Source organism: Poecilia reticulata, linkage group LG1, assembly GCF_000633615.1.
Source record: "Poecilia reticulata strain Guanapo linkage group LG1, Guppy_female_1.0+MT, whole genome shotgun sequence".
Lineage (NCBI taxonomy): Eukaryota > Metazoa > Chordata > Actinopteri > Cyprinodontiformes > Poeciliidae > Poecilia > Poecilia reticulata.
The window spans coordinates 33,978,860-34,000,071 of record NC_024331.1 but is presented as its reverse complement, the minus strand read 5'-3'; the positions used below and the strand labels follow the sequence as shown (position 1 = coordinate 34,000,071).

Sequence of the window (21,212 nt, the reverse complement as noted above, 5' to 3'; positions counted from 1 at the left end):
GCCAGCGAACCATTCCGCCACCTAGTGGTCGTTTTTCAGACCACTTGTGCCCCTTTTCCACCGGCCAACCGGAAGCTTTATTTTATGTTTAAGTTTTACAAATCCAGTATTACACACACATATTTTTATACACGCAGATATTTTGAGACTATTTTCACTCCATAGTCCCTCTACCAGTTGAATAATGTAGCTTTCTTTATTAAATAAATATTAACCCTCTCCACAGATGTGCCCTAATGAACAATTACAAAAGTTCATTATTATTTACACTGACTGACCAGAGCAGCTGAGATCCATCCTGGGTCTTTACATCTAGAATGCAAAGTTCTTGTGTAACCACAAATAGTGGTCCTGTGGGCTCTGCTACTTTCCCTCTACATGCTGCCTTTGGGTCAAATCATGAATCGGCTTCTCCTTCCACTGCCATGCCGACGATATACAACTTTACATTAGAACTGGATCATCATCATCATCATCATCATCATCATCATCATCATCATCATCGTCATCATCATCATCATTTTCACTCACTGCCTTCACCACGTGAAGAGATGAGGACGTGGATGAATCAGAACTTTCTTCAGTTAAACTGCTCCAAACTGAGGCCATGTTGGTCTGAACACCTCAACAGGTTCAATCTTCAACTCTGACGACTGTTTTCTTTCTGGACAGGTCGTCCCCCTTTCCACCAGTTACAGATCTTGGAGTTAGAATGGATTCTCATCTTACATTTGAAAATCACATTAAGCATCTATTTAAAACCTGTTTCTTTCATCTTCATATCTCCAAAACTCGTCCATCTCTCTCTTTCTCTGATGCAGAGACTCTTCATCTCCTCCAGGCTCGACTGCTGCAACTCTGTTCATTGGAATCCATAAAAACATCATCAGAAGCTTCAATACATCCAAACAGCTCAGCCAGGATTCTACCGAGTCCGGAAATCTGCCCGTATTAAACCGATTCTGCATGACCTTCCTGTTACCTACAGAATTCAGTACAAAATCGCTCTCATCACCCATCAATGTTTAAACGGAACCAGATTATCTGAAGGACCTTCTCGTTCCACATTCATCCACCAGGTCTGTACGATCACCAGACTGCAGCTTCCTCCACCCAGATTAAGGACCATGGAGGATCAGGCTGTGCTGCCCCCCCGTCTCTGACTCTCCCTGATTATCTGCACAACCACTGGATGACTTCTAGAGGCTTAAAGACTTTCTATTTGAGCAAACCTGCTCTGCCTCCACGTGATTTTTATGCTGATTTTATCTACGATTTTAGTTGCACTGTGCAGCACTTTGAGATTTTTTCTAATGAAAAGTGGGGCACAAATTAAATTATTATTATTATTCATCTGCACAGCAGATCTACCTGATGACCATCTGTGTTAACATGTCTGCCTGTCCAGGGTCGGTCCAGCACCGAGTTCTGCCTTTGGCGTTCGTCTAAATTAGGTCAAAAGTCAGCATTGAGCTAGCTGAGGCTAAACGTTAGTTAGCCGAGTCAGAGTTCTCTGGTAACCATAGAATCAACCAATCACAGCAGAACAAACAAAGGAAGAGCATGAATAAGTTTCCAGCAGCAATAAAAACTTTATTCGTTTCAGTAAAAACACAACAACAGTCTTCATGTCGACCTGATCAGCTGTTTGGGTCAGAACCGGGCCAGAGAAGAGTAGTCAGAACCATGCACTGATCCATTCTGCTGCATCATCAGTGAAGCTGCTCTTCTTCACTCAGCAGTCAGAACCGGATCAGAACTGAACCAGGTCCGAACTCAGTCTGCTGGTTGTCCGTCAAACAGCAGCGTGTAAATAAAGTTTTTCTCATCTTCAGGTCTGTCGGCCTGACATCAGGATGACATCATGATGACATCATTTTCCAGCCAGCTTCCTCTATCGAGGCTTTTATTTTGAAAATGTCCTGTATAATTTCCAATGGAAAGGGTCCCTTCATCATGTGACACCAAGGAGCGACAGGTGATGAGGTCACATGACCTTCAATTGTCCTTGGGCTGGTGAACGTCCAGACTGACCACCTGCAGCTCCGCCAGGCCGCCGCCGGGTGCGCCGATCACCATCTGGACAAACAAGCAGAGTTCTGGTTCTGGGGTCAGTTCAACCCGGTACCACAGGGCAGAGTGTGTGTGTGTGTGTGTGTGTGTTACCGGGTGCAGCTGCACAGCAGAAACCGGGATCTGAGCAGGAACCGGAGGAAGAGATGTGAGGAAGACCTGCTGGACCGCACCTGTCACACAGAGCCGCAGGGACCAATCAGAGTTCTGGTTCCGACCCGGGCCGGGCGTGAACGGATCATACCTGGGTCGTGGGGCGGGGCATGGCCGGGGGGGAAGGCGTTGAGCAGAGAGGGGCTTGGGGTGGCGTACATCACCGTGGGACCGCCGGGGTACATCATGTGACCCGCCGTGGAGGAAGAGGAGGAGGAGGAAGAGACCWCAGAGAGACCGGCTGCCAAGGCACAAACAGGAAGTAGATCAGAGCCCTGTCACAATAAAAGTCTTTTCTCTGTGAACACCCGCCTGTGGGCACAGGGTTACCTGTGGAGGGGGCGGGGCTGCATGCGTCAGAGCCGCTGTGATTGGACGTTTGCTGACTGCTGGGCTGAACCTGAATGGAGACTCCGGCTCCTGCAGAACAGACAGAACCAGAATCTCACTCGAGTCCACATGGACCAGACAGCAGGGCCAGAATGGGTCAAAGGTCAGGAGCCTACAATAATTCAAACAATAGAGACGAACTTTATAAGAATACTTTTTAATAATCTGATAACCATCATAAAACAAACAGAAATGAACCTAAAAGGACTGAAGGTAACTTAGGCTTGAGAATTTTCACTCTCGAGGTCCGCGGGCCCACCACGATTGGTTCTGACCCATATGGATTCCTCCTAGGTAGAGCACCCTCACTGGACATCAAGAACCATGTTTGTGGTCGGTGTATGGTGCTCCAGGGGGCCCCCTGCTGGTTGGGATGTGGAATATGGCTGGCCTGTCCTGGTGCTGCTCCGTTTGGGCTGGACTCAGTGGAGCTTTAGTGATTTATGTGCTGTGCAGGATAAAGAGGAGGAGGAGATTGGGAAGTGAAGAAAAGGTGGGGGGAGGGGGGGAGAAGGTGAGTGGAGGTGAAGGAGGTGTTTGTGTTGGTTGTGTTTACTGGAGATGGTCAAAAAGGGTTTTTCAAAGTTCCTAGTCCAAGTAACAAAGGCTTTTCCCAATAATGTTCTGGGTGGTTAAAATATTTAAATTCTATATTTTCTGGGTCATTTCTGCAGTCCATGTTGTGATGATCCAGCTGACTGTGGACTGATGGTCACTGTACTGGTCAGCGAGGTGCTTGGATGTCGATGTGGCTCCTCTGTCCTGGTGATCATCATGGAGAGTCTCAGTCGTGGCTCAGAAACGCATCAAGAAGCTTTAAACCTGAAAAACTGAGACACAAAAAATACGAGCAAGTGATGATATTTATGTACATTATTATTAACGTTACATTTTTATAAAACCCAATAAGCCCTAAAATCTTTTTAAGGGTTTTAGCTGAAAATAAACTGACGATATCTCAGGAAGTTAAATGTTCAGTTTCTGTATCACAACAAGAGAAACTGCAGAAATATATCAGAGTGTAACTCTGAAGTTACTGAGAAAGAGCAAACTGAAATATTTAGTAAAATCTGAAGGTTTTTTTGAATGTAGCTGAAACCAATTTAAACCACCAGCAGACAGTACAGTACGCCGATTATCTGTACTAAAAATAATGCAGAAAATATAACAGAGAAGAAGAAGTGTTAGTTTTAAACCCAATAAATAAACTGTATAAATATAGTTAGCCAAACTCACCTGGCCCCTAAAAGCAACACTTCCTTCCCTACCTGAGCTGCTGACTCAACACTTGCTGGTCTCTCCATCCTCATGTTCTGATCATCAGGAATCAGTCAGACCTACAAGCCTGTCCTGCTTCAGCTGCACACTGCTGGTCAGACTGGGATTCAGGAGAACACCAGTTTAATGTAATATCATCACACAGCAACAGGCAAATTACATCTAATTCAGAATAAAAACACAGAAATTATGTGAATATCTACCAGCATTTTACATCTGGAAGAAAATATATTGTTACATTGTCTCCCCTCATGGACAAATAAATAAATCATCTGCTGTCACTTGACATGTGGTGCAGATTAACGTAACATTGGAGCAAAGATCTGCTGTTTTCCCACTTTAGCTTCAATGCTAGTTAACACACACACACACACACACACACACACACACACACACACACACACACACACGGAGGATTACACAAGTTTTTAACACATTTCCTCCAGATCATTTGGTATTTTCCACTCTTAATCCCACTCAGCAGCGGTTAAAGAATTCAACATGAAGACAGGCGTTAATGTTAATGGTATGTACGGTTAAAAACTACAAATGGCCACCTGTGATGACATCACGGGGCGCGTTAGGCTTAAACACAAGCCTAGTTAATGAACGTTACCCAGTGCTAACATTAGCTAGCACAATATGCTACCGGGGATCGCGGCAGACTAAATATGCGACTGTCGTCATAAGTTGTGTAAGATTTCTTCTATGAAACCAGGTGGACACTTTAGTAGCTGCTAAACGGTGAAATGTTGTAAAGATGACTGACCTTCACATTCTGTGTCCCGCCACCGGAGCCCTGCAGCTCCGGACACAGTCATCCGCTTTAGTCAGCGCCAACCAATCAGAACACGTCTTACACGGCTCGTCCTTAAGCCCCGCCCCGGATGTTCATGTAAGCTTCGTAAAAGCAAATAAAGTTGTAAGAAAGAAAAGGGAGAAAAAACAGGAGCTTAAAAAAATAATTAGACTCAACCAAAAACTCCTGACATGCAAAAATAAAAGTTTCAAACTAAAATTAGTGATTTAAAAAAAAACAACAAAAAAAACATTTTTTTGTTTTGTAAAAAACAATTTTTATGAGTAAAAGGTTTTTCAGATTATTGTGTTTGGAAATGTTTTGACTGAATAATTGTGAAACTAATGTAATGTCTACTTCCTGGCCCTTTGCTGTGAGCTGCTGGTTAATGATGGAAGCCAAACTTTTAAATACGAGTAAAGTCGTACAAAAACACAGTCAGAATTTCATGACAACTGTAAAATGAGGAACGTGGCTGATTATGTGTGATTGTTTGAGCCACCAAAATGAACTAGAAATCTTTTATCCAGTCATATTTCACATTAGAGGATTTTCTTTGTGCCCTGCTGTCAGCAGCTTCCCTCTTATACCCGTCATGAAAAATTACAACAAATCCATGTTTGGTGACTGACTTATTTGTCAAGATTAAGTCACAAAAGTTGAAAAAAAAAAACAATTCTCTTGGCGATAAAAAAAAAAAATCGACACAAACGGTGTAAGAATCCACACACAGGCGTAGGGGCCGGGGGAGTCTGGGGGCCGACTGCCCCCCCGGCCAGGTGTCTTCATCCTACCCAATAATTTCACCACAGTTGTGGAAAATGTTAAAATCTTCCATTAGCGTGCTTTTACTTTGAAGGCACAACACAGCGTTTCCTCCCTCTCTGATTGGCTCAGAGTGAGTAACAGGTAAACAGTCTGCTGGGGATGTTGCCATGAAAACGGCTTGTTTACAACATCTTGTCAGTTACTTTCATATTTAGCACCAAATCCTTTTGGTTGAGTTGTTTTAATTCACACGTCCAAAATTTTACTGCTAAAATGAAGCTACTCTAGTCACAATGTCTTATTTATCACAAGGAAACGGCAGCAAAATGAGCCTTTAGCTGTTCAGCGTGATGTTAGTGTGAGCAGCAGCTGATGGCCACTGAACATGTGCAATACGTTTTAGCTTATTACTAATAGAAATTATGGAGTACGCACTATTCAGATCAATATTATACAGCCCAGAAATGGAATCGGAATCCGTTTACATCACCTCAGCCCAGAAAAGGAATTAGATCATTTAGCTTATTTCATCAGAAACCGTCGAGTTCCAACTATTCAGATGCAGAAACCAGAGGAAACGTAGCAACTAGTTTACTTTCTCTTCTTCTCTCTTTGGTTCGTTGTTTTGTTTGCATTTCCTTTTAATTCATGTAAAACATTTGAACGGCCTTGTTGCTGAAAATGTGCTGTATAAATAAAATGACATTATCCTGTATTAACTATTCAGGAGAACAGCTGGAATAGTGATGATGCTGAAGGAGGAGGAAGCTCAGGTGAGACCTTCAGGTAGCTTATTGGATATGTATTAATCGGTTATTAATTCTTAAACTAGTTCTGAGGACAGCAGAAGATATCAAAATGAGGTTAATGACAGAAAGGAGAGCAGGTGAGGGCATTTTTAACATGATTAGATTATCAGATGCAGTAAATCAGCTTCAAATTAACGGATAAAACGGATAAAACCTGAGAAACACAGTAAATAAGTTCAGATGTATAATAATGTAAACATCATTCTGTGTGATAAAACATACTTTATCTTCATTTATTCATTCTGACCACTGCAGTGTCTGTAAATACATGAATCCATGCAGGAGCATCAGAGACCAAACATGATGTAGATATTTCAATTAAAAGTTTGTGGCTGAAAGTGACAGCAGAAAAAACATTCAGTGTTTTCATGTTTGGTACCAGGAGCTGAAAAGGTTTTATTTATTTTGTACATCAAATTGTTGCACTGATGTGGTTCAGGAAGAAAACTTGTTTTTTAGATGTTATTTTTGTTGGTCTGCAGTTTAAACCTGATTTTCTAACTTCTGAGCCGTTTTTCACTTTGGTTTCAGAACCAGTTCAACTTCCATCAACGCTCTGGTAGCTGGCCTGGTGCCACCAGAGCCTTTGTAAATGTTCATCCTGGAATGGCGGCCATTTTGTTCAAGAGCAAATGGAAAACATTTTTTGGCCACCTTGAGATCATAAAACATAAGCAGACATGATATATAGTGTAGTTAATTCACTGCCAGGAACGGCAGTTACTTTGAAAACTGAAATAAATTCATCCATCAGCTGGAAAACGTGTCTGTTTCCTCTCCACAGTCTGTGACGTAACTATGATTTTACCATAGTAACAGACCTGGACCAACTTTGATCTGATTATTGGATTGTCAACAGTAAGTTATACTCGTTATTGAAACAAGGGGTCAGGTCACAGTAACGTGCTGATGACATCGTTGTTCATGACATTTCTGCTGACCGTTACGGTTCTCAGGTAAATGTCCCAAATGGACGACTCGTTCCTGCACACTTACCTCCACACAACAATGTGATTATTTATTCATTTTATTAGCTGCCAATTAAACTGAAAGTTACAATCTTGACCTGATTGTATGAATTGTTTGACTGAGAAATCGATGAAAGGCGGCCGAGCCACTTGTCCCCGAACGCAGAAGCAGATGAGCAAAGAGCAGAGCAACAGGCTGGACGCTTCCCCAGGTTGCATCCGCCCACCACTAGTCCACACTTCGTAGGGGGCAGAGGGCGCACCGAGCACTGGGAGCGGATCCGTGACGCTGCTGCCACCTGGTGGCCGGAGGATTGTTCTTCAGGTAAGCATGAACAAGGACCTGCTTCTCCCCTCACCACTGGAGAAGTTCTGGTTCTGATAAAATCATGTTACCTCAGCTGGTTTGGACCAATAAGAACGCCTTAAGCTGTTGCCATGAGCCACTCAGAGAGAAGGGGCGGAGCCTGTGCTGACCTGTCAGAGAAACGGTAGCGGGGAGGCGGAGCAGCGTGGCCGGCTGAGTGGGCGGAGCCTGAAGCGTGGCGGAGGGGGCGGGGCCCTGCAGCTGGCTGAGGGGGATGGTGTGGGAGCCGGGGGGCAGCGGGGCACCTGTGGACAGGTGAAGGAGGGGGCGGAGCCACAGAGCGACGTTAGCAGCAGAGAACAGAACCACGATGCTGCTGAGAAGACACGATGTGATCCAGAACGCTGACAGGAAGTGAAAACCAGTTTACGTCCCGCATCACTTCCTGTCTACTGTCTCCAGCAGGGCGAGCTTAAATCGTGGCACCGGCAGCTGTCCCGGCTCTTCCGGTGACAGCTGCTTAGGTGCCACGGGCTGCCACGACCTGACGACATAGACATAAGAGTAGACCCCGCATTGGCTGCTCCGGAGCAGGAAATACGGCGGCCATCTTGGAGAGGTCGTCCCTCCTACTTTGCTCAACCAAACAGCAGAAGATGCCTCAGCACTGAGGATATTGTTGTTCTGATCGATGGACTATTGATGTGAGGCTCCACAGACAACATGTCACAAGTAAGATGGACATATTATTGTGTATATATTGTGATTATAATATTACTTTACTGTATTTATGTCCACCGGCGAGATACCAGTTTAATCACGGCAACTTCTTGCTTCTTTGACGAATGCCACGGCTTTTGTGTCAGACTGAAAATGTATGAAATTTATTTTAAAACAAAAACACAAAATGTATGCACCGTCACGGATTCGGTGGCTTATACACCGCAGCTTCTGTGTCAGATTGAATATCAATGAATTTATTAAAAAAAGAAAAAGGAAGAAGAAAACATTTTCTTTTGCATTTCCTATTAATTGCTGCGTCTCTTTGCAATAATCAAATATGCCCTGGTCTATTTTGGATACAGTCACAAATGTCAATTTAAAATTTCACACATTTAAAGATCCTCAGTGAAAACGTGTTTATATTCTCAACTCTGTGGTGCAAAAAAACCTGATAGAAAATCATTTACTGCGGAAGTGTGTTGCTATCATAAAAGTGAGCGCTATCACGTTATAATGTAATAATTATTTTATACAAACATGATAATGTATAACTGTAATATTCATATTGTGCAAATGTAATAATTATATTGTATAAACGTGATAATCTCATATTTAGGTTGTACAAAAGGGTATAGTTGTGTAGATTTCCTATGCACCCTGAACGCAACACAGGTGTGCAGCTCGGTAACCAGAGGAAAGCAGCCGAAGCCATAGTGAAGGCTAACGGGAGTTAGCCCGTTAGCCTTCACTATGGCTAACGGGAGTTAGCCCGTTAGCCATAGTGAAGGCTATAGTTAGCCATAGCCTTCACTATGGCTAACGGGAGTTAGCCCGTTRGCCATAGTGAAGGCTATAGTTAGCCATAGCCTTCACTATGGCTAACGGGAGTTAGCCCGTTAGCCATTATGGCCGTCATGTTCATGGATGGTTTGAAATATTAGAAATACTGATGCTGTTTTGCATTATGACTGAAATCAGTGATAATATCCAGACTGTGAGCTGAACAGAAAGTGTTCAGACATCTGAGCCTTTATGATGAAGCAGCTTTCATTCCGTAATAATCGCCTTTAAGCTACAACCAGTAGCCGATTTCAGCTTCGTTCCAGACGGTCAGCCAGGATGGTCAGAGTCGGTCTGACGTTCCCTGTGCGGTGCATTCAGTGTAGGGTGGGGATGTTCAGACACTATCGCAGTTCATTTTGATCTTACAGGTTTCTGGACCAGAACCTCAGTTTGGGACGAGTGTACACTATATAAAGGATTAGATTTGGTTAAGCGTAAAAACAGTTTTTTAATGCTGAAAATCATGAAATGTTCCAACCAGACATGTCATACAGATGGAACAGACAGAGTTGCATTCACTGTCCGGCCGCTTGGTGAACCTCCTGGACCAAGTGAAGCAGATTGTAGCAGTTCAGCTTTTCTCCTCCAGCCCACTGGATCTAATCAGCTTCAGTTCCGTTTACAGGCGGCAGAAACACACAAGCTGATTGTGAGCCTCAGCGTGTTCATAAGCAAATAAAATAAAGAAAAACACAGAATACATAAAAGTTCGTACGAGTATTATGATGATGCAATCATGTTTGTACAACACAGTAAATAAATCGATTTTCAATCCGTTTTTTTGCACCAGAGTTAAGAATATATGAGCATGTTATGTGTCATACATTAGACATTTTAAATTGACATTTGTGACTGTATCCATAATAGACCAGGGCATATGTGATTATTGCAAAGAGACACAGCAAATCCTTCCTTCCTTTTTTAATAAATTCATTGATATTCAATCTGACAGAAGCTGTGGTGTATCAGCCACCGAATCCGTGACGGCGCATACATTTCTTGTTTTTGGTTTGAAATAAAACCATGCATTTTCAGTCTGACACAAAAGCTGCGGGGGCTGCACAGTGGAGCTGTTGCCTTGCAGCAAGAAGGCTCTGGGTTCGATTCCTGGCCCGGGTCTCTCTGCGGGTACCCCGGCCTCCCCCCACAGTCCTGCGCTGCCCTGCGACAGACTGGCGACCTGTCCAGGGTGACCTGTACCCTCCCCATCCCCCCAAGGGACATGGGTGCAAAGAAAATGGATGGATGGACAAAAGCCATGACAAACGTCAAAGAAGAAGAAGTTGCTGATTAAGCTGTAGCTGCTGGCCGTGGCTCTGCTGTGGTGCTGCTATAGTGAAATGAGCAGGCATCAGATGTAGCTCAGCTTCGGTTCTCATTACTCTCTTGCGTTCTCTTCTTCTAACCCCCTAACACATAGTCAGAGCTCCCCCTGCTGGTCAGAGCTCGCCCTGCTGGTCAGAGCTCCCCCTGCTGTCCTTCTCGTGTAACAACAGGCACCGTCCCAGGGGCCAGCAGCAGGTCGCTGGCGCCTAAGCAGCTGTCACCGGAAGTGCCACGATTTGCGCCTGCTGTCGCTCAATGTCTCAGCAGCCAGGCTGTTTCTGATTGGTTCGAAGAGACCACGCCCTCCTACCTGACATCAAGGTGAGTCCTCCAGGGAGAACCACACCTGCAGGAGCCTTCAGCACCGCGCCGTTGCTGGAGGAGGCCGGAGGCTGCCAGGAGGGGGCGCCGCTCTGCAGGGGGCCGGAGGAAGAGGAGGAAGGTGGGGCGAAGGCCGGCTTCACCGGATCCTACCGAGACAGAGCAGACGTCGTGAACAGAACCGGGCCCGGACGGACCGGCGATCCGTCTCCCCCGTACCTTGGCGCCCTCGGCGGTGGCGTCCGCCTCGGCCACCTGGTAGGTCAGGTCGGTCTCCTCGAAGCCGGTGGCGCTCATGCGCTGGTTGCCGGACGGGTCGGCGCGCGGCGGCGAGTCGGGCGAGTTGAGGCAGGTCTGGATCAGCGCCTTGCCGGACTCCGAGGTGATCATGGGCTGCAGCTTCCTGGTGGCGAACGTGTAAACGTGACCCGTCTCACTGGCCACCAGCAGCAGAACCTGGGTCCCAGTCAGGGTGGACAGTTCATAGGCCTGCAGACGGGTCAGAACCAGAACCGGGTCAGAACCAGGGACGGGTCAGAACCAGGGATGGGTCAGAACCAGAACTAGAGACGGTGGTTCGGAACCATAGACGGGACAGAACCTGACCCGGTTCTGATCAACTAACATTATTTCTTAATTCATTCCCAGAACCACAGAACCTCCACACACCTGTCCGTTTCTCCTCAGGTGTCTCTGGGTTGGACAATCTGGTCACCATCTTAGCTGCAGGTGACATGACCAGCATCAACGAACTGGGTCCAGAACCGGGTCCTGAACTGGGTCCAGAGAACCGGGCCCGGTGTGCTGAACTCCGGGGGTTTCCCGTGAATTCCTCCGGACTCACCTTCTTCATGATGCCGGTCTTCCTCTTGCTGAACGTCGTGTACCGCCGCAGCTTGTTGTCGATGAACTCCATCTTGATCTTGACCCGGCCTCGGGTCTTCTTCCCGGGTTTGGCTCCAGACAGCGCGGGGTTTCCGTCGCTGTAAGCCCGGTTCGGGCCCCCGGAGGACCGGCCAGATTGACCGTCCTCGCTCCGCTCCCGCTTCACGCCCCTCCGACCCCCGCCGGAACCCACGGCGTCCTCATCGTCCCCGGACTCCGAGTCCTGATCCGAGCCGCTGTAAACCACCTCGGTGCTGAACTCCAGGTCCTCGAAAGGTTCGCCGTCCGTGTCCCGTCTAGCGGTCGGTTCGGATCCCGCGGAGCTCAGCGCAACACTGCCGTTACCTGCCCCGGTTCTGGTCGCCATCACGGCGGTCAGCCTTCCTGCCCTCCGTAGTCCTGAAGCCATGATGGATGTAGATTCTCCCAAAAGACCGAAGCTCTCTGGCCGGACGGGCTCGGTTAGGTTCCCCGGCTCAGAGCCCTCCGGCTGGGCCGAGTTCAGGCAGTCTCCCGGGACGCATCCCTCTCATTCCGGACAGGTTGGGTTCGCTGCCCGGGGCTCCGACACCGCAGCTAACAACGTCATTAGCAACAGACCGCAGCGCTTCCTGTGTGAATTTTCTTCTTCGTCTTCTTGTGGTTGACAAACAACTTAGTGCTGCATTACTGCCACCCACAGGCGAAGAGCGGTGGGTTCTAACATCTGCTTTGGATAACCACAAAATAAAGTTGTAATAATAAATGATGAATTATTGTAGTAGTAATGATTATTATAAAGAAAGTCCAATATAAAGGGAGAGCATTTCTTTTTCTCCAACTCTTCAATTTGTTTCTCTCTAATCTTTTCAAGGTTTTGATAATGTTTCATAACTTGTTCTACTGACTCTTTATCATCACAAAAATCACTGTTTCCTGTGTTATTATGTTCTAAATATTGTATCTGAGTGTCGATATTATTGATCTTCGCTCATCTCACCTGCTTTTCTTTGGTTCTTATTTCTTTCCCTAAAATTTTAATCTGCATGAATTTTCTTCCTATTATTATTTAAAGGTGGTTAGAGTAAGAGTTAGCTTTACTAACTGGGATAGATCATGTCCCTTTACTCAGAGGGCCTGGTGGGCAGGAGGAGGAGGAGGAGGAGGTGGAGGATGAAGATGAGGAGGAGGATGAAGATGATGAAGATGAGGAGCAGGAGGAAGAGGAGGTTTCAGCAGAGGAACCTGCTGCTGATCTGAGTTCAGGTGTTTCTGACCCAGACAGGAAGCAAAGCAGAACTGAAAGCTCCACCTGATCATCCAGCCAATCAGAGATTGGTTTCCATGGTGACCTGACCTGTGACCTCCCCAGCTGGGTGTTGGTTCTACGCCAGCTGGAAGCTGAACCAGGATCAGCCGCTAAATTTACCTCAGATTACCAGCAGAGCCGTTGCTGAGCGGACCGTCAGACCGCAGACAACAACATGTCCCTTAGCAACGCCACCGGACCCGGACCCGCCTGGAAGAATCACAGCTTCAGCACCGGGGGGGGCAGAGACCCCCCTCTCTCTGACCAGGGAGAGACTATCATCGGGGTCTACCTCCTGCTGCTGGGTGGGTTCTGGACCAGAGGAACTTTCTGGACCTTCTGCAGGTTCTACAGAACCTCCTGGACCTCGGTCCAACATTCGTTGTCCTCTGTAGCGCTCTGACTGACCCTGATCGGTGGGTTCGCTGTCCTCTCTGTCCCCAGGGTGGATGTCCTGGTTTGGGAACAGCATCGTCCTCTTTGTCCTCCTGAGACAGAGAGCGTCTCTGCAGCCCACTGACTATCTGACCTTTAACCTCGCCGTCTCCGATGCCAGCATCTCCGTGTTTGGCTACTCCAGAGGCATCATTGAGATCTTCAACGTGTTCCAGGACAGCAGCCACCTCGTCTCCTCCGTCTGGACCTGCCAGGTATCTCTACTGGAGTAGATGGACTCCTCTGTCCTGCTTTAGGTAGAAAGGACTCCTCTGTGCTTCTCTTCCAGGTGGACGGGTTCTTCACACTGGTGTTTGGTCTCAGCAGCATCTACACCCTGACGGTGATCAGCTTCACCCGCTACATTAAAGGGTGCCACCCCAACAGAGGTCTGGGCCCAGCAGAACTCATCTCGGTACTGCCAGAACCTCGGTTGGAAGGTGCTCCTGACCCTGTGGCTCTGTCTTGTGTTTCAGCTCATCGCATCACCAGGAGCTCTGTCTTCGTCTCTCTGCTCTACATCTGGGTCACGGCCGGGTTCTGGTCCGCAGCGCCGCTGCTAGGCTGGGGCAGCTACACAGGTAAGAACCCAGTTCTGATCCAAACCCACCTCCGGCGCTGCCCCTCACTGCTGCTGCTCTGCAGATCGGGGGTACGGTACTTGTGAGATCGACTGGTCCAAAGCCAGCTACTCTGCCGTCTACCGGTCTTACATCATCTCCATCTTCGTCTTCTGCTTCTTCGTGCCGGTCCTCATCATGCTCTTCTGCTACGTGTCCATCATCAACACGGTGAAGAGGGGCAACGCCCTTTCTGCCAACGGAGACCTGACCGACCGGCAGAGGAAGATCGAGAGAGATGTCACCATCGTGAGTTCCCACCGGTCTTTGAGTCTCTGTGAGTCAGCAGGTCTAATGGCTCCGGTCTCCTCCTCCAGGTCTCCATAGTGATCTGCACGGCCTTCATCCTGGCCTGGTCTCCCTATGCAGTGGTCTCCATGTGGTCCGCCTGCGGTTTCCACGTGCCCAATCTGACCAGTATCTTCACTCGCCTCTTCGCCAAGTCCGCCAGCTTCTACAACCCCCTGATCTACTTCGGCCTCAGCTCCAAGTTCCGTAAAGACGTGGCCATCTTGCTTCCCTGCACCCAGAACGCCAAAGACGCCGTCAGGCTGAAGCGCTTCAGACCAAAGGCAGAAGGTCACGGCCGCCGCGCCACAGGAGGAGCCAGATTCAAAGGTCCCCTGAACCACTCTGAAAAGAAATACTCCCCGATGAACCAGAGCCCTGCCACCCCGGGCTGTGGCAAGGAGACGCCGCCGCCTGGCACTGCACCAGCTGACGCCAAGGAGGTGTTCTTCATCAACATGGCCGCTGCGCCTGAGGCCAGCTCTGAGTTTGAGTGTGTCAGACTCTGACCAAGACACCTGAACTCTGATGCTGTAACTCTGTCCGACCTTAACCAGCCATGATCGGGAACATTTCCATCCTCTGGGCCTTCAGAACAGAAGAACCAGGTTACTTTGACCTTTAACCCCATCTAGAGACACTCTTGTAAAAGTACCAAATCAGATGAAGAGGTCAGGTTAAGATTTACCTCTAGAGTCTCAGATTCAGGTTTTCCAACCTTTAGACTGAGTTTGATTGAGAAGCTTTTGGTCTGGCTCTGATCATCAAGCGATGATTCCCTGCTGAGTGAAGTGACCAGTCACTCTTAAAGGGCCGGTGTCGTGTAAAATGTTATCTTTCCAGCATGTTAGAATCAAACCTGGAGTGTTCCCTTGATTCCTTCATGTTTGAGAAATCCCTTCTTCAGCTGTGCAAAACACCAAGGTGGACCTAGCTCCGCCTTCCGGCCGCAGCTCCTCCTCAGAGCTGCGGCTCCTTCAGACTAGCCAGCAGCAATTTGTAAGCATCAGCTGAGTCCATTACAGGAACTGCTGCTGGTTAAAATGTTAGGCGTTGAGGAGAGAGAGCAGGAATTGTTAAAGAGACAGAGGCCCAATTTCAAGGCGCTAAATTATAAAATCTAATTTCTCTCAAGTCATTTTGGATCAGTGCAGCATCTTTATACCAACTGGAGGGAACAGCAGCTGGATCAGGCAATAAATGGCACCATGTGGCTGGAAAACACAGATTACTAGCCCTTTAAATGTTTTTCTGTCTGGTTAGGTCAGTTTTCCTCCTCTGAAGTTTGGGGTACCCCAAGGTTCCCTTTTGGGACCCAAGCCCTTCTCATGCTTCCTCTGGGGCCCATCATATGTAGCCGGGGCATCTTGCTGCGCCCTCTTCCTGTTGCCCATATATGGAAGACGCTGTGACGGAGCAGCTGGCTTGTTAGGGAGACAGACAGGAAATCAGCATTTAGTTTAAAAGCAGGTAGATGCTGAGGTCGGATGCAGGCTGATGACCCGTACAGGTTTGTTTAACATTAACATTTATGTCCGATTCCTCCACTGATGGTTATAGGAAACAAACTTTAGAGACGTCAAGACGCCGTTTACTGGTTTCACTGTAGGGTCAGAGCCGTTTCTGATCATCTGGCTGCTTCATGTTCTTGTCTAACCTGATTTCTGTTGTGTGAAGGTTGGCCTGCTAGTTTACTAGATGGTTATTGTTGATTAAAAGAACTTTTCTTGTTTAGGTTTTATTTAGGGACAGAGTTTCTCCTGTCGCCCTCTGGCCTGTTTTAAACTGGACCTACAGGCCGTTTTATTCAGATTGACACCAGTGGGAGGAAGTTTTTCTTTTCTTTGGGGGTTTTGTGTTTTTGTTGGGAGACTCGGCTACATTTAGTTGTATTTGTGTTTTCCTATTATTATTCCTCCCCCTAACCGTCTAATTTGATCTAATTGGGTTTTGATTCTTTTCAGCTTCAGGGTCCAGCAGACTCCCACCTTTAGATGGTCACTTGGTAGAATAAAATACATCGTGACCATTTTTGCCCATGAAACATTTGTGAATTCAGTAAACTAATCTGCAGCAGTGCCTCTGTCAGTTTTTACAAACTCATCTGTGTGATCTGGTAAAAGAGGATCTAGAGCTGCATCCAGGGCCACGAATAGAAAATCCATCATGTCACTGCAGCAGGTTCTGCTGCTTCCTGTCTCACTGGGTTCTAATTCTTTTATTTCACTGTTTTTGCCTGTTCTTGTGTAAAACGGCTATAAAATAAAGATTGATTGAACGTAGAAGTGCACTGTGTCTAAAGTTTGGTGGAGGGATGATCATGCTGTGGGGTTGATTTTCAAGAGCTGGGCTTGGGATCTTCATCATCTTCATCTTCATCAGTGGCTCTTCAGCTCCGCTAATGAATCAGAAACACACTGAGCACTAAAATCTGATTTCATCATGAATGTTTCTCCTCCGCCTGGCTCCCCCTGTCGGTCAAAAGAGGAACTGCAGTAAAGCTGCAGGTGAATACTAACCAACTCTAAATGAAGGAGCTGCAGCTGCTGTAGCTCAGCTGGCTCACTCCACCAAAAGTAAGTCCACCTCGCTGCAGCAAACAGGAAGGGGCGGACGGACCGCTGACAGTCGTACCTCGTTTGGAAATGGGACCATTGCACTCCGGAAGTGAAGGGGGCGCTATTTCCTATGTTATCCGCGGCCTCCCGTATTAGATGTGCCTCACTGGGATAACTGGGGGATTGTAAAAAAAACTCCAGGCCGCTTCTTCGTTGTTGAAATCATCCATTTAATCCACTTTGTCTTATTTCAGATCTTACAGATTTACACTGACTGACCAGCCAAACCGTCCAATAGGGCCAACAATAAGGCTTTAAACACGTCAACAGAAATCATGACGGCGCACCGTCATACCTTCAGCCACGCCCACCACCCAGGTGTCAAAGGTCAATCATTTCATTCATATGGTTCTTGCATACATCTTCACCTTTAGGAAGGAGTTTCGCTCTCAGTATGTTTTTGAACTTCTAATTTACTTCAGCTTACAGTTTTGTTTTTTAAGGTTTTATTGGCTCTAGTGGCCTTTATTTTATAGTTAGAGAAGGGAAGACATGCGGTCAAGGTCGCCAGGCCGGGAATCGAACCTCTGAGGCCTCCATGTGTGGGCTGTGCTGAACCCCTGCGCCACCACAGCACATCCACATCTGCTCCTTAGTCGCATCTTTTCGGGGCGGCTACCGCCTCTAGTGGCGTGGGGAGGTAACACAGCTAGTATCATTACTAACTCAGAAAACCACAAAGTCTTTATTATTTATTATTGGTTCTGGCTTTACTGGAACTGTAAAATAGAAATCACAAAAGATCATACCTTTTCATTTTCTTAAGGAAGTAGAGCTAATTAAATGAGATTAACAAGACCTGAAAGTTATTCCAGTTTCACTTGATGGAATAACTTCTTATTTTAATAGGCTTTTATTTTGAAATTATACATCGCTTCAGGTTGAGAGTTGCTGGTTGTGTCTAGAGGTGACCCTCTGTCACTGGAAACTGTTTTTAAGCAATAGGCTCAGCAACTTAGGGCGAAAAATGAAAACATCTTATTTAAATAGGATTTTAATAAGATCTTTGAAAAGGGTTGGACCCCCCCGGCCACGCAGTTTTTATTTAGTTTGGTTTTTGTTTCGACTCCAGGCTTATGTTCCCTGAAAACACCTTTTAAATAAAATCTATAATTGTTATTATACTGCTTCAAATAAGGACGTTGCCATGGTTACTGCTTCACGTGGCGCAGACGTCTGCCTGGTGACGACAATATTACACAGAAGAACTTAATGAGGCTGTTAATGGTCATCATTAAACAAACAGCAGGTCCAGATGGACTCAGGAAACTTTTATAAACACTTTTGGGAAAACATAAAAATATTACGCTTTTACAGAAATGTTTAAAAATCACATTATAGCTACTGCAATGAAACAAGGAATTATTATATGTAATAAGACATAATTCTTATTCTATTTACTGAGAATAGAAAAACTATCACTCAGAAACTCAGATTATAAATGACTAACATACATATTTACCATGAGTCTCAACAGGAATCTGAACATCACAGGAAGATCAGCCCACAACACTGAATGTAGAGACAAGATTTGATTCTTTCTAAAGCCTTTGACTCGGTGGAACATCGATTCTGATTGGATCAAACTTTATTATCTTAATTAAAGACCTATATCAAAACATTAATAGTTGTAATAGTAATACTGCCTCAGGGCACCACAGCTAGATTCAACATAATGTTGGAATTCACATCTTTCATTTAGGGGCAGAAATGTTAGAAATGTTGCAGACATTGAGAAATGAGGTGATTTCGATACAGAATGAATCGTTAGCCAGTTAGCAGACGACGCCACCGTTTTCTTAAAATGTCACAAGCAGGTTTGACTGTAAATGATCCAATTAAACTTTTCTCAGAGGCTTCAGGTCTAAAGCTGAACTAAAGAAATGTGAGTTTATATATTCATGACACGTCCCTAAAGAAACACCCAGTTAAATCTGAAATTAAATACAGGAACTGAAATAACCAAAAACCAAGAATCAGCCGAAACTATTGAAAACAAGATTAAAGAATATAAATCCAAACAAATTATCAAAAATGGAAAGTTTATCAAGATTCATTTATTCAACCTGCAGCACTGCTGTCCCTAATGGTTTAACTAAACTGTTAAGTTTAACTTTAACTGTTTTATGGTTTATGGTTTATGTTTTATGGTTTATGGTTTATGGTTTATGGTTTATGGTTTATGTTTTATGGTTTATGTTTTATGGTTTATGTTTTATGTCTCTTCTATCACTGCAGTCACACCAAAATACTTTATTGCTTAGAAAAGTGGATCATATAAAAAATGTCACTTCCTGAATCTATTTCTAGAGATATGGAAACTATTGGAGTATTATTGAAAACAAAACAATGGAAATATGTTGTAACCTAATATTTAGTTTGGCAAAATGTTTTATTCATAAACAAAGAATGCTGAGATCATCTCGTTTTTAATTTTTCTAATCTGTATTCGTTATATTTCAAATCTCTGAAATGTATTGGATCATATGAAAACCTGACTGAATTATTAATCCATCAATCTATAGCAATGCTAACATATAAATCCCCTTGTTGCTATTTCAGCTGTTGTTTCATTACTATTATTATCATAATTATGTTATTATTTTTCTCTGTATTTCCACTCTGAAATCTGCCTCTACAGCTGCACTGTTGTTTTTGCATTTCTTGTTTGTAACTTGTTTAAATAAAGTTTGATAAAAATAAAAAAAGATCCAGTTTCTAAACGCACGATCTGCTGCGCAGCTGCGAACTTTGCTGTTTTATGTCTTTTCTTTGGTTTTTTCTTGTTTCAAACGTTCAACCCAGTCCAGGCTGCCGCTCCCGGATCTGACGTTGTGCGTCTTCCTGTCCGGTTGCGCCGCTGCACGCCGACGCACGCGCCCCTTTTATTCACTAATTTCAGACACAACCAAATCAGTTTTAAAAAGTGGAAATTCGGAATAATTTTAACAGTAACATAACAGCAACTGTGATACATTTACTCTTTAATGTATTTATAAAATAAATAAAAAACCAGTGGTTATGTTAGTGCTACCACCTCCCCGCCACTAGAGGCAGTAGCAGGCCCGAAAAGACTCAACTAAAGAGCAGATTTAGAAGTAAACCGAAAGCAGCAGAATGTTAAAAACTGAGCTTTGCTGAAGTAAATAAAAGAGAGAAGTTCAAAGACCTGCTGAGAGAGAAACTTCTTCCTAAAGATGAAAATATATCACAGATTTCAAAAGAAAATAAAAACGGGAGACCGCGGATAATATAGGAAATAGCGCCCCCTTCACTTCCGGAGTGCAGTGGTCCCATTTCCAAACAAGGTCTGAGACTGACAGTGTTCCGTCCCGCCCCTTCCTGTTTGCTGCAGCGAGGTTCTTCTCGCGAGGTGTACTAAGTTCTGGTCGGGAGCAGAGCTGACACGATCCTTACCGTTTTCGGCCTGCAGAGGGCGACACCGCCCCGCAGATCCGGGACGGTCAGAAGAAAACAGCAGGACGGAGAAGGAACCGCCGGTTCCGAACTGCGGATCGATTCTGAAGGTTCGGCGTCGGTTTGCGGTGCTTCTCTGCGCATGCGCTTGGACTGAGCGACTTCGATCAAAAACGAATCACCTGGTTTCTTGCAGGCTGACGGTCAGGCGAGGACTTCCGGTCGGGTTCGGAACCATCAGGTGGGTTATAATCGGGTCCATTTCGGGTGTTCTGGATCCTCAACCGGCAGATGGTTCTGCTGAGCATCAACTCCTCTTGCAGAGAGACTGGAAGCGACCAGAACCAGAACCAGAACCGGGCTGTAGAGAAAAATCCGAACCTGGAGTTAAAAGTCGAGACTTCGGACCGGAGAGAAAACTGATCAACTATCAATATAAATTTATCAGTATGACGTAACCAGGAGACATTGTGACGTCATTCTGCTGCAGTGAACGTTTTTTAAGTATTTATTGAATACATAAAGAAAACATCAAATGGTCAACAACAGAAAACAAATAAGCAGTAAAATGAATAATTAGTTTTTGGAAACTGATCGTTTCTGATCAGATTTGTTTGAAAGCAGCGATTAGCATATCGATGTATGGATATCAGATTTTATCCACATTTATGGCTTCAGACATTGATTAAAAAGGAACAAACAAAAAACCACGTTAGGGCTACAAACTAAAATCTTTCATTAATTTAAATTATGCATCTTTTTTAGACAACTCCTAAAAAAGGAGAGTTCATTTTTAACAGCATTGATTGAGAGGGAGCATTTTGCATAACGACATTTATGGATATAATATTTTGTTGCAATAATCAGAACATTGACTAAAAATTCCAGATTTTTATCTTTAAT

General features: G+C 45.4%; 3 protein-coding genes across 6 annotated transcripts in view; 2 read left to right on the top strand and 1 right to left on the bottom strand.

The window, feature by feature from the left end:
- Positions 1 to 1,568: 1,568 nt before the first annotated feature.
- Positions 1,569 to 12,358, bottom strand: LOC103471615 (serum response factor-like). 3 transcript variants are annotated; one of them, XM_008420747.2, is made up of 8 exons: positions 11,603 to 12,358; positions 10,978 to 11,247; positions 10,748 to 10,907; positions 7,716 to 7,850; positions 2,557 to 2,646; positions 2,318 to 2,467; positions 2,167 to 2,246; positions 1,569 to 2,099 (listed from the first exon to the last, which is right to left on the bottom strand). In XM_008420747.2, the coding sequence occupies exons 1-8, from the start codon at positions 12,050 to 12,052 to the stop codon at positions 2,073 to 2,075; spliced, it is 1,362 nt and encodes a 453-aa protein (XP_008418969.1). In that variant the 5' UTR covers positions 12,053 to 12,358; the 3' UTR covers positions 1,569 to 2,072. The 3 variants fall into 3 exon arrangements, with proteins under 3 accessions (XP_008418969.1, XP_008418961.1, XP_008418976.1); XM_008420739.2 differs by having other exon boundaries at positions 1,569 to 2,079; positions 11,603 to 12,353; XM_008420754.2 differs by lacking the exon at positions 7,716 to 7,850 and having other exon boundaries at positions 1,569 to 2,079; positions 11,603 to 12,350.
- Positions 12,359 to 12,822: 464 nt separating this feature from the next.
- Positions 12,823 to 16,559, top strand: opn6a (opsin 6, group member a). Its single transcript, XM_008420807.2, has 6 exons — positions 12,823 to 13,236; positions 13,376 to 13,581; positions 13,656 to 13,755; positions 13,843 to 13,947; positions 14,012 to 14,235; positions 14,304 to 16,559. Exons 1-6 carry the CDS (start codon positions 13,107 to 13,109, stop codon positions 14,781 to 14,783), a joined length of 1,245 nt encoding a protein of 414 aa, XP_008419029.1. The 5' UTR covers positions 12,823 to 13,106; the 3' UTR covers positions 14,784 to 16,559.
- Positions 16,560 to 20,210: 3,651 nt separating this feature from the next.
- The window catches only part of LOC103471658 (protein CXorf40A), a 4,688-nt gene continuing 3,686 nt past the window's right edge, over positions 20,211 to 21,212 (top strand). The window contains exons 1-2 of one of the 2 annotated variants that reach the window (XM_008420829.2): positions 20,211 to 20,419; positions 20,506 to 20,550. The gene's annotated coding sequence lies outside the window, so the exon portion shown is untranslated. Of the gene's footprint in view, positions 20,551 to 21,212 lie in introns of both variants that reach the window. The other variant, XM_008420819.2, reaches the window with a different exon arrangement.